This window comes from Carassius auratus, unplaced genomic scaffold (genome assembly GCF_003368295.1).
Source record: "Carassius auratus strain Wakin unplaced genomic scaffold, ASM336829v1 scaf_tig00036860, whole genome shotgun sequence".
Taxonomy (NCBI): Eukaryota; Metazoa; Chordata; class Actinopteri; order Cypriniformes; family Cyprinidae; genus Carassius; species Carassius auratus.
In genome coordinates, this window is record NW_020526345.1 from 115,647 (window position 1) to 136,748 (window position 21,102).

Below are 21,102 nucleotides of genomic sequence, written 5' to 3' on the forward strand. Positions count from 1 at the left end.
CCGTGTCCAGCCATCATGGCTATTTTTCTGTACGGTCTATCGAGGCCTGTCCCGTGTCTGCCTATTGTGGCTATTTCTGTACGGCCTATTGAGGCCTGTCTGCGTCTGCCATTGTGGCTGTCTGTGTCTGGCCTATCGTGGCTATTTTTGTACGGTCTATCGAGGCCTGTCTGCGTCTGCCTATCGTGGCTAATCATGGTCTATCGAGGCCTGTCTTGCGTCTGCCTATCGTGGCTGTCTGCGTCTGGCCTGTTGTGGCTATTTCTGTACGGTCTATTGAGGCCTGTCCGTGTCTGCCTATCGTGGCTGTCTGCGTCTGGCCTATTGTGGCTATTTCCCTTGGTCTATCGAGGCCTGTCCGTGTCTGGCTATCATGGCTATTTTTCTGTATGGTCTATCGAGGCCTATCTGTGTCTGGCCATTATGGCTATTTCTGTACGGTCCATCGAGGCCTGTCTGCGTCTGCCTATCGTGGCTGTCTGCGTCTGGCCTATCGTGGCTATTCATGTATGGTCTATCGAGGCCTGTCCGTGTCTGGCTATCATGGCTATTTTTCTGTACAGTCTATCGAGGCTGTCTGTGTCTGCCTATCATGGCTTTTCTGTATGGTCTATCGAGGCCTGTCTGCGTTTGCCTATCATGGCTGTCTGCGTCTGGCCTATTGCGGCTATTTCTGTAAAAAAAAAAAAAAAAAAAAAAAAACTTATAAGAGGTTTAATCTAACGTCATTATTCTGATCATGCTAACTCTCTTTCTATATCTTCCAGGAACCTTAGGATTCACAACTGGTGGGTATACTTCATCTACTTTTGGGGGGAAGGCTGGCCCCGTCTGGAGGTCTCATAATCCACCTAATTTTGGGGGTCGGCTGCGCCCCTGCCTTCGTCTTCAGGCAGGAAATGCAGATTCGCTACCCTCGGATTATGAACCATGGACGGGGCCTTCCGCCAAAGAAATTTATAATTGTGCTCGCTGAGCTGTCAATAAATGTATGCTTCGTACATCATTCTATCTCCCGAGTCTTTCTGGTAGAAATGGAAGCTTTAGCCTAAGTTCTGCCAGGAAGACTCAATCACTTCGTCACTAATTACCTTCATCATTATCCAATCACGTCTTTATACTCCCGTATAAAAGATCGTACTTACACATGTTTGAGTTCGCAGATGCTGACGCGACAACAACCTCCACCCTCCCCACCACCACCAGGATGGTCCTGTCCTTACCTTCCAGGGGGGGTCGGCTGCGCCCCTGCCTTCGTCTTCAGGCAGGAAATGCAGATTCGCTACCCTCGGATTATGAACCATGGACGGGGCCTTCCGCCAAAGAAATTTATAATTGTGCTCGCTGAGCTGTCAATAAATGTATGCTTCGTACATCATTCTATCTCCCGAGTCTTTCTGGTAGAAATAAAAACAGGTCGACGAATCGATGCGCATATTTTGCGTCAACGTATTTTTTGCGTCAACGTCACCGACAACCTCGACGCGTTGTCCCAGCCCTACACAATAGATAGAATAATAGAAAGAACAAACACATGACAGAAAGAATAATACAACAATAGATAGAGTGATCAAAACTAGATATAATGATTGACAGAATGACAGAGAACCACTAAATGATCAGATAAAACAAACGAATGAACAAGCGATAGATAGACAGATAGATAGATAGATAGATAGAAAAACTGAAATAGAACTAGAGCACAGTAGAAAGAATGAAGAGAGAAAGGCAGAATTAAAGAAAACATAAAAGAGAGATAAAGCAATGGAATGTTAGAAGTTAGAAAAATAGAAAGAACCGTAGAAGAATCTTACGATACACCGAATATCAGATTGATCAAACCATGGACAGATTTATAAAAAGAATAGAAAGAGTGACGCAGTGAACAACAGATTTTGATTTACTCCAAGAGGACTCGACCTCAATCCACCTCCAAATTCTGACCTATGTCCCTTTCCTCTTCTGCCCTTCTTCTCTCAGCTCCATCACGCTGTTATTTGAGTGGTACGTGGACGGGACGCTCTGCCAAGGACAGCAGCTCAGGGTGGCACAGCACCCGCTCAAGCATGAAATCACCTCTCCTCACTTTAAAGGGCTAACATGGCTTTTTAATAACGAGCCAATCTCTTTCATACACCAAATAAGCTCAATGGCTCCATTCTTTTTAATGCATATTTAAAGCTGGTAGGGAGTGCAGGCCAGTAACAAGATTAATGGCACGATCACACTGAGACGCTGAGTCTGGGCTCTGCTAGATTACATTTAAAGCCTTTTAAAGAGCTCGGGACTTTCTTAATAAAACCACTGCTTTTGATGAATCTCGGAATAAACAGTGTCTGCGCTTTACATTAGCCAGCCAGCTGATTTGATTTATTCACGCTTTAGCAAATAGGACTTTAGCTCATTTGTGGTGGAGAAATGTAACAGCCATGGTAAGAAAAGCAGAATGCACTGAACCACAAATACTCACTTACAAAAACGAAACTGGTATCCCCGCGGTAGTAGACCTTATATGACAGTAAATAGTAATTTACTGATACTACTGATTATTATTACTTTAATATTTTTTTTTTTACATAATTTGCTAAATCTGACTTTCCTGTAATTTTGAGTTTATTTACCAGTTCTAGCTTTTTACACTGCATTATTTTACATCTCACATCTTACATCTCACATATTTTACATCTTTAAATCTTACAACTTTTCCTTGCATTTTTTTTCTCAGAATATATCTCACAATTCTAGCTTTTTAAAATTCATAATCCATTGTATTTCTAAATAAAAATGTAATTATTGAAAATTTAATTACAGTTTTACAATTGTTACTGTTATTGTAATTGTTATTGTTTTACAAACATTATTGATAAAAAAAAACTAAATACATTTACAAATTGACAGTAGCTGCACTAAATATAGAGATGCACACAAAATATGTTTTTCCCCCTACAAAATCTCTCAAAAATCTGTACAAATTATTTCTATAATAATATAATAGTATTTCTATAATAGAAATATATATATATATATATAAGATAAAATAGTGGGCTGTCCACTTTATAAGCGTATTATTTCAATACCAGTATTGCATTCATCCTGCAGGTCATACGTTAGCTGAAGGTAAAGCTTGTCTTGAGGAAAGCTTTGCTTTCGATTACCTTTAATAATTAAGATGCAGGTTTCCTTCTCAAGGTTTCATCCTGAGGCTTTCCACATAAAAAATTGCCTGTTCATCATTGCCTTTCCACTTAATCCGGTTTCTTCTTTTCTCTCTTATAAACTTACATGCTTCAATCAGTCAGCACAAAATGGGAATAAGCCAATCAGACCAATCCCGCAGCCCAGGGGGCAGAACTGACCGACACAAACAGCACATTCACATACTTGACAAAACCTGACCGCTTCTGACTGTGCTGTAATGGATCTAATGGAGCTCCCCTGTTGCTCTCTGCCTGACTGTGCCTGTGTGTATGATGGACATTGTGGTTGTGTGACAATACATGGCCCGCTGGAGCACAGGGGTCTGTATGTGCCCCTATGGATGGAGAATTACAGCTATGACTCACAGCTGTAATTAAAAGCACTTTTTCGAGACACCTGCTGGTGGTTTTTGAGAGTGAGTATAATAGGGTTAGATGGAGCAGAGCACAAATCACATCAGGTTCCCACGCAAGACCACCAATGGATTTTCTCTGTTCAGAAATTGCAGACAATACTCTGGAACTAATCTGTTTTGTAATATAGACATTCAAGATTTATTTTGATGCTATCTATCCATCTATTTCCTGTATCGGGTCATTGGTTCTGTATAGAAGTGTTTCATGATTCATGCTTGAACAAGACATGAGATTTAATATGAAAACACACGGATTAAATATAAGGAGTTTTCCTAGAATGGATTTGGAATCAACTATACCGATATTAATGTGCCTTAAACTAATACAAACAAAAAAGTAACATTCTGAGATTTCACTTAGTATAGCCACACTGTTCCAAATTTGGGACAATACATGATGCTTTATAGCAGTGATAAAAAATTATATACTGTATATATATACACACACACATACACACACACACACACACACTCTATAGCCACTTTATTATTATTATTTTTTTTTTTTTTTTGACAAGACTAAAATGAAGCTATGCACACTATTATCACACTTATTAAAGCAACCTTTGCCCCAAATATATTAATTAAAATGAAATCCAATTATAATAAACAAAAAGCAATAAATTAAATTAAATTAAAAGTATCCAAAGGGGGGAAATGAAATAAATGAATATGAAATATTTTGTTTCTACATTAAATTATTTAGATTTTTTTTTTCTACACGCTATAGTAGAATACTGGTATATCTATTATTTATTTAAATATTTTTATGTGAATGAAATTCTTATTTTATTATTTAAATTTCTTATTTCTTATTTAATTGTATCTATATTTATGTATTTATTTAGTTTATATACGCCCAGCACTCCTTGTTTGGGTCCCAGTTTGAAAACACCTGCTATAGAGCATAGTTTTGTAGATTTGTCACCTGTATTATTGTTCCTTATAAGACACAAAATGCTCAATAAATTGCAGCATTCACAATTACAAATTATTTTATATAATAAAAGTGTACTTACTCCGTAATATTTAATTTACAAGTCGCATTAAGAAATCTTAAGAAAATCGTGTGACTGTGCTCATGTACATATCAATTATATTTTTTATTTACATATGGTTACTGAAATCTATATCTAAATGAATGATGAGTACCGTTTCTAATTGTAAGCACTCATATGAAGGAATACTCTATGCTGCAGTTTGATGATTTACGTCATCTGTCGAGGAATAATGTTCAGAAAGATACGGCTCATCTCTCTTCTGCAAATGGAGGAATAGCTGTCTCCCAAAATGAAAAACAAGCATCCAAATTAGGACAGCCACAAGCCCTGTTATGCATACAAATATTGTCTGCCCTGCAATCTCTGCGTCTATTATTTTCTCACACTCCACAGAGTGCTGTCTGGATATTCAGCAATGTCAGATTTAGCTCAGGGTTAAGTGCTACTATTCTGCCAATCTGTCCAGAAAAGCCTGTCTGCTTTCTGCATTAACAGCAAGGGTGTGTGTGTGTGTGAGTGTGTGTGTGTGACAGAGAGAGAGAGAGAGAGAGAGAGAGGTCTTTAGTTGCCGAATGAGACGCTGTAAAACTGGAGCCATGTCTCCCATTAGACCTCTCTCTGTCTCACTCTCTCTCTTTCCGTCCGGTCCTGACAGGAAAAGTCCATTAAAAACAGAGCAGTCGACAGATTATATTTCACTGTACAAACCAAAAGGACATTATTCCTGGATTACCGAATTGAACTGAAGTTATTATGTGTCTAAATGTTTAGATTTAGCAGGACATAAGATCACAAGAAGGAATGGAATATTGCAGTCTGGCCTTCCTGGGCATGTTTTGACATTAAAGAAGTCTACTGTGTTTCTGTTTATTCTATGATCAAAAAGAGTGATATTGAAAAGTGAAATGTGTGCTTTGTGATCAATTAGCTCTACAAAATAAATAATAAATTAATAAATAATGATACTGTCTAAAAATTATAATTTTATGGACATTTCTCTAAAACAAAAAAGAGAGGTGCATAAAGTCAAAATCAAAGTACAGGTAAAAAGTTTTTTTTTTTTAAATCCTTCATATTAAAACAGCGTAGCATTCCTATTATGCATTATAATAATGAGTTCAAAGTTCAAAGTCCTGCTTTGAAAACAACATATTATTAAAAAGAAAAGACTGTGATTTTTATAGTCTCAGTTAACATTATTATATTAATTTTATATTACTTTTGAGCACATTCCAAAATAAATTAATTAATTAATTAATTTAATTAAAGTATGAATGTTCAAAGTTTTTCAAATCTTAAATTTCAATTTTTTTAATTTATAATGGCTCTAGTGGAGGGTTATTTTTGTATTATCTATATACTATTACAGTTTTTATTTTTCATTTCTATGTATTTTTAAAAACAATTTATTATTATTATTATTATTATTAAAATTGTTGGTATTTTTATGTGTTTCTGTCATATATATATATATATATATATATATATATATATATATACACACACACACACACACACACATACTCCTTCAGTGCAAGCTTTTTTAAAATCTGATCACTGAAAAAATAAATAGCACAATAGAATAAGTTGTGAAGTGAGTTACATGCCAATGTTTTATATTTACATTAGTGATCTTAACTAAGCTTAAGCAATAGTAATAGAGAAGCTTGTCTCGGCCATGAAAAGACCTGAATAAACAAATATGTTTTTTTGTTATCCTTAACCCCTGTATTTATTATCCAGGACTCTCATCCTGCACTCTCAGCTATTTTGCAGTCTCTGTATTGTTGTGGTGCTGCAAATTCTGTCCTCCATTGTGTTACTGAGATGGGCGCACTGATTTTATAGTCAAATTCTGTGCACCGGGGAGAGAGGAGCAAAATCAATCCAGAATGCATTGTAAGCACACTCCATGAACATAGCAATGTGTAGAAATGCTTTGAATGGAGAGAATAGTGCAGTGCAGTATTGTACACAAAAGCTCCACAACATTAACATCTATAATGACACAGGGAAAAACACTCAAGTCCTTGTGATTGTGACATTGTGACATCCTGACCTGATATACGAGAAACAAGGGTTTTAACCTCGATTTAGAGTCACATACACACTCACAACTTAGCTATAGAGACTAAACCACATTCATTATCTTCCAAAAGAATGAGCAGAATGTAGCCCAATCACACATACAAACCAGAGAAAGATTTCATTCCTCAGAGATATTTCTTTTTAGCTTAAACTTTTAGCTTAAACCTATTTCTTACAATGTGGAAAATATACTATTTAAATGTAATACATAATACATTGAAAACTTATAATAAATAAGCTGTCTCTTGATGTATGGTTTTGTTAGGATAGGGCAATATTTGGCTGAGATACAATTATTTGAACATCTGTAATCAGAGGTTTGCAAAAAAAGAAATCTAAATATTGAGATAATTGCCTTTAAGGCCAAAATACACTAGTGCAGTTTTTTTTTTTTTAATTAAATTAAATGTATGCATTTAGCAGACCCTTTTATCCAAAGAGACTTACATTGCATTCAGGCTTACAGTTTTTCCTAACATGTGTTCCCTGGGATACAAACCCCCAACCTTGTGCTTGCTAACACAATGCTCTACCACTTGAGCTACAGGAACACAAACACAAAACAGTTTTAAAACAAAATAACTTTTGCTACGGTTACGCCTATCATTTTCCACATTCGAAAACAGAGACTTTTGAAGACTTTTCTGCTGACCCCGTTTTAGTTTGAAAACTCAGGGGTTGTGTTTCAGTGTAAACAGACCAAAACGGAGACTTTCAAAAACGATGGCAAGACTGCCCACGTGATCTCTGCATATCCTTGACGACCATGTAACTGTATCATGAACGGTAATCATGCTCATTGTTGAACCTGCCAGTGACTAGCAACTGATTTCTTGTTTACACTTTCACGTGCATACCCAGTGTCAAGGGCACTGCACAAGATCCCGGGCTCTAATGCCTAATTCCGCTATATCATTAGTGAACAATCCACTGAACTGACCTGACCTGAAACTTGGTTCAGATCTCTGTGTTTTTCTAAGAAATTAAAATAAAATAGAGTCTGTGTAGCTCTATACTGAGAGGCATTGTGGCTACAACAATGAAAACTTTCACCTGAATGGAACAGCGTCCAGCGTGCTGTGCTTTCAAACAGCCTTGAGTCCATTCAGCAAAGCTGTTTCTAATGGAAATCACACAAGCACAATGAAATAAAAAGCATTTATTCAAAATTAACCCACCACAGAAACTCTTAGTTAGATTAGTCAGAAGGCGTGCAAAAGTGTGCATTTCACAAAAACATCAGTTCATCATGATGTGTTCTGATTTGAGTTTTTTGGTAATTACCACCTTATTTTTATTATGATTATCATGTGTCATTACATCAAAATCAGCTTAAAGTCTGTACAGTACATCAAACACTAGAAAAATATAAATATCAGATAGCATTCTTTTCTACATTACAGCAATGAGGAAGAGATATTTTTGTGTGGTAGTAGTAATGCAAACATCCTTAAAGCTACAATGCAAATTTATAATGTCAAAATATAATCTCTTAACTCTTTCTTTAGATTCTGGGCTGAAATATCAGACATCATTATTTACAGTCACACCATCAAGAACAAAGTCAGCAGAAACACTGCCAATGCATGTCTCTCATCTGCATGTGTCTACCTCTCTGTCACGCTCATGTGACACGTCAAATTGTGTATTTGATCCATTTACACGATCAGTGAGGCCTTGTAAGATCTGTAAAGAACAAGCGGATAAATGTTTCAAACATTAAACGACAAAAAGAACAAGATAAATGAGCTCAAAAACCACTGTTAAACCAGCTACTGTATATTTCTTGGATCTCATTCATATTCATACCTATGTAAATGTATATTTAAATAAACACTAAAGGGTAAAATATTAACATACAGTACAGTACTGACAGAATCTAAAATGTAAAATACAGACTGATATATGAAACTAGGCAGACATATAATTATGTATAAATCCTCTGGTCAAACTATACAAATACCGGTAAACATTTTTGTAGAAAACTAAAATGTAAAAATAAATGTCATGTAAAAACATAAATATACCTAACCATTTCTAAAATTGACATTGCAGTTAAAAGTATATTAAATATGTATTCTAATATTTACAAAATAAAGTAATATTAATTTAATTAGAGATTACTGTAACAAGGAGCGAGAGGCGTTCATATCCATGTGCAGAATTTTATTAAGAGAATGGTCAAGCAGAAATCAGGAACGGCGTCAGGTGTGTTAGGGATATCCAGAGTCATGAACGGTAGCAAGCAGAGATCAGGGCAGGTAGCAGAGTCGGTTTAAACAATACAAGATAATACACAGGAAGAACAAACACAAGAGAATATGCTCAGAAATGCTAGACAGGCTAAACAAGACTTCGCAGTGAGTGAGAGTGATTGTGCTGCTTTTATTTGTGTGTAAATGAGGTGCAGGTGTGGCAAGGAAATTGGCTGATGAATGAGGTGCAGGTGTGGCAAGGTGATTGTGATGCAGTGACTCATGGGGAATGTAGTTCGGGTGTGGTGCAACGGTATGAGAGGTGCTAGTGTCCAAGTGATATCTGTTGGTTGATGGGTGGAATGGTCTTGAGTGGAGTGCCCTCTACTGAAGTTCATGGGCACTCCATCTAATGATCGTGACAATTACATTAATTTTAGATATTTTTTTAAAAATGTATTTATGATTATTTGCAGTCTTGGTATAGATTAATTAAATTACTAACCAAAGTAAGTATGAAAAAGAAATAAAACATGTTTGCTTTTTTCTGAAAATGTATTCAGTTGTATGTTTATTACTCTCAGGCTTCAAAAATCACAGAACAAAACCATTGCAGTGTCTGATTAAATAAATCTGATGTTAGCTAAAGTGGGCCTGTGTTAAAAACTTTTACCTATGAATAGTAATAATGAGATTACATTGTATGACATTCAAAAACAACTCAATAACATACAATTTCTGCACAGTGTGACTGACCATTAAAAACATCTTATTAAAGAACTCTATAAAAGACATGGCAAACATTATTTTTTCATATCCACGGCACAAAACAGGCCAGCATCCTTATCTTGCTTTAGTACTGATTATGCTGTGCCATTAAATATCCTGACCATGCAAGACGATGTTAAAGGTTTATGTTCCTTTTAGAAAACACTTCCCTAAAAGCTAACCGAGCGCTGTCCATTGCCGGTATTTAAGAGATCAGATATTTGTAGAAACGTTTTATTTATGAGATATGAGATATGCCATTATTAATTCATTCACTTGTCCAGTTGCTCTGTGCTGGAGTCTCAGTTAACATTAAAGAGAGACAGAGAGACAAAGACTCATACTTTACGGCCGTTTGATATGATGTCGTGGTTTTATTTGCAGATGTGTGCAATATATTCTAGAAGAAGAGCTAATGCTTTCAAACAGATGAGCAAGCACACATCTACACAACAGTAAATTGTTTTAGAGTGACTGTTCAGTTTTGTTAAGCTGGTGATGTCATAATAAATCATCTGTCTATGATGTCATAATTCAGATAATCTGTAATGAGAGCCTTGTCTGAGGGACTCTGAGGGAAATGGATGTTTTTTTTTTTTTTTTTTTAAATCCACTGTCTGTCCCACAGCATGTAAAATAACACGTGCTCTCATTTCAGACAACAAGGACGCCACGCCGACACTCAAAACGTCTCTGTATTTAAAAGGAAAACAATCCAGTGTAGAATATGTTCAGACAGTTTTAAATGTATATTCAAAACACACAATTCTCAGAAATGTTCTTTTAAACATTACTCCACAGGAACTAAAAACAAATGAGTTTCAAAAATCAATCAAAATGATTATTTAATTTTTTCTGATGATGATGCATTAATGATATATATATATATATATATATTTTAAATAATCCTCTGAATATGCAGTGTAAATCTGTTTAATTTTAAGAGTTCAGCCAAGTTTTAAGGAAATAGTTTACCCAAAAATGTCAATTTGTTGAAAATGTATATACTCTCTCAGGCCAACCAAGATGTAGGTAAGTTTGTTTCTGCATCAGAACATATATGGAGAAATTTTGCATTGTATCACTTCTTCACCGATGGATCCTCTTCAGTGAATGGGTGCCGTCAGAATAAGAGTCCCAATGGCTGATAAAAACATCAAAACGATCTACAAGTAATCCATATCCAAAATAATGCTTCCTCCAGTGAAAAAGTCCATTCCTTAATATCCCTTTGCTTCAAAATCAACTGACATAATTGTTTAAAGCTGTTTTGTCTTATAAAACAGTGCTTGATCTGTGCACATTTCTTTACTAATTCTGATGAGATGACTTCTTCACTGAAGAAAGCAATATTATGGGTGGAGGACTCATATTTTAGCTTGAAGCAATGATTTGAAGGTAAAAATGTCCTATTGATGGTTTTGTTTATTACATAACTGGAATGGTGTGGATTATGGTGATGTTTTTATCAACTGTTTAGACTCTTATTCTGAAGGCACCCATTCACTGTAGAGGATCAGTTGGTGAACAAATAATGTAATGCTAAACTGCTCCAATTATGTACTAATCTTCATCTTGGATGGCCTGAGGGTGAGTACATTTTCATTTTTGGGTGAACTATTCCTTTAACCATAATTGGCAGGGAACCAATGCAGGTTTCCAGAGATATGGATGTGTAAATTAATGTTATTATTAAATAACTTACCATTTAAAATATATATTTAAAAAATATATTTATCAAATTTAGCTTATACTTGAAACTTGGCTTTTTTTGTGCAAATACTGTTGGCTCTCATAACAGAGCCTTGCTTTGCCTTGCTATGGATTAAAGCATCTGCTAAATGAATACATGTAAATTATTAAGTGTGAATATTGATCAAACCAACCTGATGAATCAGATTGCAGTAGTAGCTTTACCATCATAGTTAATTATTGCTTTAGGTATGTTTTAAATACATTTATGAGGTGAGCAGAGCATGACAGATTGCCACTGCTTGGATTCAATCGTTACCTCTGAACAAGCTGGTCCACTCTCTCAGCGTTCATCTGTGCACATTTGGTAGATGGGTTTGGCATAAAAACAATGGTTGAAAGCAGAAAAAAAATTAAAATAAAAAAACGGTGCTGTCAGCAGCCAGGGTCAAAGACAATCATACACACACAGAGAAACACTAGGGGTCTGTGCTCAATTGAAGAGTGGACAGATGCATTCGATGGAAAGTAAATATTCGGCACAGATTGTGTCATGATGTTGAAGTTAAAATGCACATTTCAGACTTTTAAAAACAACACTTTTTGTTTTATTGTTGAGAGCTGACTGATGGCGTGTGTGTGTGGCTTGGATACTCTTACAGCTACTGTTTGTTTCTCGTCTAGAAGAGGAAGTGGATTTCTTTTAATTAGATAATCTAAATAATACAAGAGTTAAAGCTGTAGTGTCACACAGCCAACATTTGTATGTGGGGCCCATATGGTTGTGAAATGGGCTGAAAAATGGGCCCCATGTAGGATTGTCCGCGGGTTACATAATGGCCCCATGTTAATTGCCCAGATGAATTTCATGTAGGATTGTACTTGGTACTAGTTGGGACCCAAGTGGGCAACATGCACAAAACCCATATTGGTCCCAGCTTTATCCGAGTCAACATTTGTATGTGGGGCCCATGTGGTTTTGAAATGGGCTGAAAAATGGGCTCTGTGTGGGATTGTCCGTGGGTTACATAATGGCCCCATGTTAATTGCCCAGATGGATTTCATGTAGGATTGCACTTGGTACTAGGTGGTAACCAAGTGGGCAACATGCACAAGACCCATCTCGATCCCAGCTTAAACCCAGTTGACATTTGTATGCGGGGCCCCTGTGGTTTTGAAATGGCCTGAAAAATGGGCTCTGTTTGGGATTGTCCGTGGGTTCCATAATGGCCCTATGTTTATTTCCCAGGTGGATTTCATGTAGGATTGCACTTTGTACTAGACGGGACCCAAGTGGGCAACATGCACAAAACCCAGCTCGGTCCAAGCTGTCAATATTTGTATGTGGGGCCCATGTTGGTTTGAAATGGGCTGAAAAATGGGCTCTGTATGGGATTTTCTGCAGGTTCAATAATGGCCCCATGCCAACTGCCCACATGGGTTTCATATAGAATGGCACTTATAAACAGTTGGGCTCCTTACTGGGCAAAATGTAATAAGACCCATCGTGGTCCCAGCTTTAGTATTTTTTTTTTGTGGGTACTACAAGGTTACTGCATGGGCTGAAATATGGGCTGAAAGTGGGCTTGTTCACGGGTTCCATGTTGGCCCAAGCAACTTACTCATTTAGGTTTTATGCAGGATTTCACAGGGCTGTAGGTGGGGCCCAACTAGGAATCATATGCATGTGGCCCAACTAGGGATCATCTGGGTTCCATCTAAATGAGAAGCAACACCACACATACAAGTTTTTAAGCAGTAGAGAACACAGTGAGACTGAAATATGTTCAAAATCCAGCTTTATTTAACTAACCATCATGTCATGTTTATGTCACAATGGCACAAAACTATTTTAGAACCAGCCATGAGTGTTTGGGAAAGCTGCCAACCCACCATATTTGAGAACACGATTGACAGAAAAAAATACAATAACTACAACAGCTAGATGCAGCTACTTATAACCTTATAACCTTTTCAGTCAAATTTAAACTGCAGCCATCTTTTGGTGCATTCTTGATGCCCTTTGTCCTCCTCTGTCTCTTGCTCCAGTAAACCATTTTGACAGTGCCCTCTCAGCTTCTTGCTGGTTGACCTTTGATGTCAGGGGGTTGTTCTTAAGAGCCTCTGCAAAAACAAATTAATTTTTAATACAAACAAATTAATTTTACAAATAGGGATGGTCTGATCAATTTGCCGCGGATCAGTAGCGGCAGATAATCACATTATGGATGACTCAATTCAGACTATTATTTTCATATGTCGGGCTTTACAGGATTAAGTAGGCATGTGGGGAGGAAACTGGAAGGTATGGAATTCAGTAAATAATTATACTGTAACAGCAGACATTCTGTCTGCAGATTTTAAAATGAAATTAGTAACACTTTACAATAACGTTCTATTTTTTGTTAGTTAATTACCTTTATAACAATGACAAATACTTCTAAAGCATTTATTAATCTTAGTTCATGTTAATGAACAACATTTACTAATACATAACCAAAATAAAACATTTTAGCTGTTAATACAGTATAGTTTAATGAACCTGAGCTAATATGAATTAACAATGGTTAGTTTTGTTTTCATTAAATAATGAACAATACCCTAACAAAAGCATTGCTCACTGTTAGATGATAGTAGTTAATGCATTAACCAATGTAAACTTATTGTAAATTGTCACCATCAAATTTAAGATCATTATTAACAACTGAAGTTTTTACTTAGTTAATTTACTTACCATACACAACGTTGAAAATACGCAAATCTTTAAACTTTTTTTTCCCATGACGGCCAAACAAATTGTACTCCAATGCCAGCTCATTTGAAAAGACGTATTTCATCATTCTTCTCGTTGCGTCATCTATACTTGTGCCGCCCACATCTGCCACCATGGCAACCTAAGGATGAGAGCCAAAGATAGAAAACAAAGGTTTACATAAACTGCAAAAACAATAAGCTAAGATTAATAAAAGAAATTCCTGAAAGTATACAGAAAATTAGTTGCAATAGATATTTTTATATCAAATGGTAATTTGCAATCTATGTACAAATACTTTAATTTAAACTTTATTTTAGACTTAAAAAGGTATAGCAATAAAAAAAGAAAAAGAAACCACAACAATTTATCAATTTAAATACAATTGTGAGCCTGTCCTCCAACAAAAAACGACCATATAGGTTGTTTGTGCAAGCAAACCAGACTGCAAATACAAGACTGCAAATACAAGAGTATTATTATGAAACATTATTATGAAAACGATCTTTTGCCGATAGGGGTGCAATTGTAGTATACGCTCTGATGGGTCGTATTTCAGGGATTTGGACAAACAACCTATCCGAGCGTATTGGTTGAAGGACAGGTTGAAAATTGTAGGCCTTATAACATAATGTAAACTTACAACAGCAGACATGACACTACGATCCCCCAGCTTCTGATCAAGAGCCTCAAGGTCAGCCTGGGTTTTCAGAGGTAAGACAACTCCTTCAGGAACCTCTACCATTGATCCGTCTTGCTTTTTCAGCAGGGCATTCAACATCTTTCCATGAACACGTTGTGTCTCCTTCACTTCTTCTAAAACTGTTAGAATTTTAGTGAACATGGCTTCACAAGTTGGGCTGGCAACTCCTCGTGCTGTGGGGCTGGACACTCCTCGGGCCGTCGGGCTGGTAACTGTAGCTGGGGAGCTGGCAACTCCTCGGGCCGTCGAGCTGGTAACCGTAGCTGGGGAGCTGGCAACTCCTCGGGCTGCGGGCCTGGACACTCCTCTGGCCGTCGGGCTGGTAACTGTAGCTGGGGAGCTGGCAACTCCTCGGGCTGTGGGGCTGGTAATTGTAGCTGTGGGGCTGGTGCCTCGTTGGGCAGTGGGGTTTTGGAAGTAATTGCTCACTTCTCTCACTGCTGGCCAAAGGAGTTGGTTTGGTGGAGTGGGTGGAAGCTCCTCTGAAGAATCTGAATTCTCACTTGATTGCAGTTGGGTGCTCAGTTGACTCTGGAGGATTTTTGCACTTGGCCTAGAGAAGTTAACACAAACATATAAGACACACTTCACCTACTACCTTCATATTATTTCTAGAGTGCATGGAATTTGACCTGCATTGCTCCAAATAACACCTACCTTTTTTTTCTTGAGATATTTTCTGTGTCTGTCAAGTCTGATGAATACTCAGCTTGGTGGAGTTTAACCCTAGCTTCAGCATAAGATGCTATAAAACACAATGATACACAAAAGGAGTGAGGCAGATTTTGAAATTCACATTAGCGTTTAGTACCACGAATGCAACATTTGTTCCAGAATATATGCAAATAACTATAAATCAGATTTCACATCTTATTTGCAAAGTGCTATTGTGGTTGCAGGTTTTCTTTGCTATCTATCAAGAGCACATCTGATTTAATTAATAAACTGTATCAAGCCGGTGTGATCCTGTAGGAGTGAAAACCTATAGTTATATCAGCCCTTTATGTATTACTTTGGGAAACAAAGGGTGTACTCACACTAGGCACGGTTGCCATGAACCGGGCCCGAGTACGATTGTCCCCCCTCCCCACTCCCCTTCTGGCCTGCACTCACATATAGGGTTTCAGCATTCGTGCCGGAGCACGCTTACGTCATTATGATGCGACGGTTTCGGGATAAACAGGAAGAGCGGCGCTCTCTGAACACAATGGAGTGCATCGCTCTGTTTTCTTTGTGGATAATTTTGTGTTGTTTGGTCCACAGCGCTCTCACAGCCTGTTGTTAAACAGATGTGTCGCCTTAGTGGCGCGAACATTTTCATGTAATTGTGCTGTTCGTATGAGGATGTTTGCAAGGTACCAGCTGAAGTGCAGCAAGGACTTTGCAGATTTTAGTTTTTATGCGTTTTGCACCTCTGCCGTAGACCAAAGCGACCCTTTCCCTGCCATGTTGGTTTTGGAGCGTCGCAAAACCGTGATGCAAAGCGTCCTTTTCCGTGCTCCGGCACGGTTAGCGCTCACACTGCATGCGAACCGCGCCCGAGTCCAACTGAACTGGGCCCTGGCCCACCTCTTCCAAGCGGGCCAGGGCCGGCTAATCGAGCCGCGCCCGGGCACGGTTTGGAGCACTCACACTAGTCAAACGAACCGCGCTTTTCTGGTCAAACGCACTCGGGCACGGTTCAAACTGGCTAGTGTGAGTACACCCAAAGATGTAAAAAAATGAACACAAACATAAAGAGTTCAAGGGTCAAATAACTAATTAATAGAAGCAAAGTATAGCAGTATTTATTCTACTATATTTAATAAAGGAGGAAAATCAGTTACCTGCGTTTCCCATTACACGAACGTTACACGCTATCCAGTTGCTGGCTGGTGGTGTGTGCTCTTTTACAGCCTTCGTTACATTGGATAGTGAGACTGGTGGCCACCAGCATACTTTTCTCTCTGTGCCCTTGAACCACTCGAATGGAATTATGTCTATTTTCTTGCAGCCATCGGAGTCAACCTCATCCACAAACTCCACAACACTGAACGAGGACACCCTGCAGAATTCAATAAATCATGTACTGTGTAGCTGAGGCAAAGCCACAAACATATGATTAAGAGGCAATAAAAGCAGCGGTTTAGTGAAGTCTGTCACTGGAGCACTGGAAAGCTGACCAGATAGTTTTGATAGCAGACAGACTCCAAGTGATGTAGAATCAAGGGGGTAGTTGAAAAAACATGTCCCTGTCTGAAAAAGTTCATACACCACATGTGTTCCTCCAGTCACAGTGGAATGCACAATGTTCCGCACAATCCCAACTCTTCCCTCAAGTTCAAAACAATTGGTACCAATGGAGCTTGAAATCATTGTGTCTTTGTGTTTGAACATTTTGTACTGAACATACTGATGCAGTGGAAATTCTGTCAGCATTGGTCCAAATTCATGAGGCTGTGTCAGTTTAACATTTTCAGGCATTTCTTCGGACATGTGAGCAAATAATTGCCTTTCATAAACACGCCTGACAATTTGTTGCACAGGATTCTGTGGTCTTCTCACCATTTTTTTCAACTGTCCCAAATAATTTTCAAATGGAAAACATGAAACTGAATCCAGAGGGCCATACTTTTTAGCATCATCTGCTAAATGTAGAAGACTGTGTGTATTGTTTACCAGATATTTTGTCCCATATATCTTCTCAAAGTTGGTAACAAAACATCTTAATAATTTTTGGGCATACCCATAGAATTCTCTACACATAGGAGACAAAAGTATTCTCATAGCAGATGACAACAAAAGAAAGTTTTTGTACTGTTGATGTGGTAATCTTTGAAAAAGCACAACAGGCCCTGTATATAATAAAAACTGCCTGAATTCTGTAGCCTTCCATTGGCTGTACTCAGTCAAAGAACGTGGCTTTCTGGAGAAGCTTCGAGGTAAGCTTGGTCTACACAGTTTCAAGTGATCAGAGATAGCAGATAGAGTAGAAGATGAAACCCGACACTGCAATGGTCCCTTGAACCACAGAGCAATTAATTTACGGACAATGCCCAAGCAAACTAAATGCATATAGTCCAAAGGAAAACTGGAAACCATGCCAATGCCTAGGCCCTGGAGAGGTGATTTAGAGTGGTGGTGCTCTTCATCAAACATTTGATCAAACTGAGTGTCTGTTCTTAGGCTTGAATCCATGTCAGGAAACACAACTTTACCATCAAGATAAATGCCACACTGCGTGCAACGCTCACAAGAACTGTAGCCACCATGTCCTTTGACACATTTTAAAAAGGCTCTTGCTGGAGTGTCACAGATAAACGCATCTGGCAGTGGTACATTGTAGTGTTTACCATTAAAGGTTACACCAACTCTTGTGACAACTTTTAAATCTTCTATAAAATCATGCATGAAGTCGTTTACAGATTCAGGTTTACAGGGACCTGCATAGACACCAATTATAAACACATTTGCCTTTGGTAATTCAACTATTTGACCTAATATAGGCCACAACTGCATATTAGAGCTCCTAGAAAGAGGTAATCCATCAACATTCACACGAACAGTCAATGTATCTGTTGTCAGTTCACTCTCGCTTGTAATTTTCAATTCTGAAATTATTGCACTTGTAAGGCCAAAATGATAGTAGCTACCCTGACCCATCTTTTTCACATCACATTCTTTCACTGTACTAAGGAGAGTTCTGGGGTCCTTTGGTAAATCTAAACCTAGCTCCAAAAGAATACCTAATAGTTCTGAAAGTGCAGAATGAGATACATTTCGGTTAGCTGCCCATTCAGCCAGTTTCTTTTTTGCATCACTATGGGGTTCCTCTTCCGGATTATCAGAGCAAGAATCTTCATCAGGATCACTTGCCATGTACAAGTCATCAACGTCAGTATCAACATCAAAATCCAGATTTACAGTTTCATCAGCATTGTCCTCAATATTTTGCACTGCCTGGTCCACAGCCTGATCTGCCTGCTCCAAAGCCTCCATTGCAATATTCATTAAATGCTGCTGCACTCTGACTTTGATTCTTCTCCTCCTCGTCCGTGAATTGCCATTAAGGTAATCCATTTCACTACAACACACAGAGACCAGGGGCAGAAAGCGATATGTACTGTATGCTGCGTCTTCCAGAGGTCGCATTTGAAGGCTGATTATGTCATCAAGGATGTCTTATTTAAGAAAAACAAACTTAATAAAAATGTATTGTTATTTTTAGTGAGGTGTCAAATATTGTAACTTCTTAATTTGCAATCTAAGGGTTACTTTTCTTAAATGAGATCATCTCAATGACGTATGCAGCCTTAAAATAAGACCCCCGAGGATGCAACTATTGGAGCAGTTAAGTCGAGTCATCATTTACCTATTATATTTAGTTTTGAGATCAAAAATATGCATAATGGAAGAGAGTTTAGAATTTCAGCATTTAATTCTTGATATTTATATGCGTAGGAGTTGGGGCTGTGTGATTAATCGGAATTGATTTCCAATTTTCCAACGATTATGAAAACAAGATAATCGATGCAAAACGATTATTGTGCAGCTGCTGCATTCTGTCCCATGCACCTTCCTTTCATTCACAGCGGTGCACTTTCATTCCTCCCTAAAAGCCCAAACCAAATCAGCCAAATAAGTGAGTGGTGTTGTCACAATCCCTGTACTGTCTTGTGTTCGGTAGGACTTTTATGTAGAAATAAATTCTTAGTTCCCCATCGTTTCTGTGTTCACTTCCTGTGTTTGGTTCCGGTTTCTCCTTATGCCTTGTTTGTCACCATAGTTACCCTTATTAGTTCCCATGACATCAATCACCAACACCTGTCCCTTGTCAGCCCCTTGTTAACCAGTCTATTTAAACCTCTGGGCTTCAGTTGTTCGTTGGTCGTTGTTGCTGTTTGGGTATCAACGTTGTTCCCCTGCCTCTGCTTTGTAGCTGTTACCCCTGTTTTTGGATTATCTTGCATTTATGTTCGTCTATTAAACTTGTGTTGCTTAGGGATTCTTATGGAGGCGGGGAACAATGACAGGAATACACAAACAGCAACAACAACTGAAGCCCAGAGGTTTTAATAGACTGGTTAACAAGGGGCTGACGAGGGACAGGTGTTGGTGATTGATGTCATGGGAACTAATAAGGGTAACTATGTGACAAACAAGGCATAAGGCAAAACACGAAATAAACACAAAAAACAATGGGGAAATAAGAATATACTTCAACATAAAAGTCCACCAAACACAAGACAGTACAGGGACCGTGACAGTTGTAGGATGCAGTCTGTTGTTGCTAAACTGCGGGACGTGCTTGATACTAAACAGTGTTATTAAAAGCGTATTATGCCAAGAAAGAGATACTGTTCTCTAGGTAGCCTCCAGTGATGCGCGGGTCAATGTATAAACAACCCGCACCTGACCGATGTTTTCAAATAACCCGCCCGCAACTCGGACTGCAAAAAAAGAAAAAGAAAATATTGTACCCGACCTGCTTCCTAACCTGCATTTTTTTAAAGTAGTAAATGTGTCGCCCCTTTATATTCATTTAATTACTTAAATAGACTATAGCCTACAGCATAATAAGCGTTATGACAGCACACATAAAGCTTGCCACAAAGAACCGGTTAAAGTAATGATTGTGAATGTGTTTAAATTAGCAAGGACTCATTTAATTGTTTAGTAATAAACTGGTGTTTACGGAAGTTCTAAGTGGCCATGCATTATAATATTTTTTCTTCTTGTTTTCTTGTTATAACGACTTAATTTTCTCGTTATCTTGACATAACGAAGTTCGTTTTCTCGTTATAACGACTTCATTTTCTCTAAGAAGTTACAAAACTGCGCCAGCAGGTGGCACTATAGACCTGAATATAACTGATGGGGAGTTGTACACTATCCACTTTACTGTAAGCGGACCTTCCTCGTGATCGCTATAATTTGTGCAGTCTTCATTACTGACATTTAATTAATTCATAAATGTTAAATGCTTGAATCAATATGAATATTTTGTGTATTAAGTTCCTGCTAGATACATGAGTTTCACCAACGCGTTCTGTGTCATAAAATAACTGCTTATCAAAACCAAGGTTGACATCACTGTATTCTGTTTATCTACAGTAGGACGGGATTTAACGATGTAGGCTGATGTGCTTCTTTTCCTTATTACTAATCTTTATTGTTAACCATATTGATGAGAAATGTGATGTATATGTAAAATCCATAGGCTAATTCAATTCAGTTTTGTTCTATAATGTTGTAATCATTTTTTCTACACACAAACACACACACACACACACACACACTACACGTAGTCC

At 37.9% G+C, this 21,102-nt stretch overlaps 1 protein-coding gene across 1 annotated transcript; it reads right to left on the reverse strand.

Annotated features, from left to right (window-relative positions):
• Positions 1-13,139: 13,139 nt before the first annotated feature.
• LOC113082825 (uncharacterized) lies at positions 13,140-16,651 on the reverse strand. The gene is made up of 5 exons (XM_026254258.1): positions 16,639-16,651; positions 15,470-15,557; positions 14,753-15,365; positions 14,092-14,251; positions 13,140-13,481 (listed from the first exon to the last, which is right to left on the reverse strand). The coding sequence occupies exons 1-5, from the start codon at positions 16,649-16,651 to the stop codon at positions 13,342-13,344; spliced, it is 1,014 nt and encodes a 337-aa protein (XP_026110043.1). The 3' UTR covers positions 13,140-13,341.
• Positions 16,652-21,102: the final 4,451 nt, after the last annotated feature.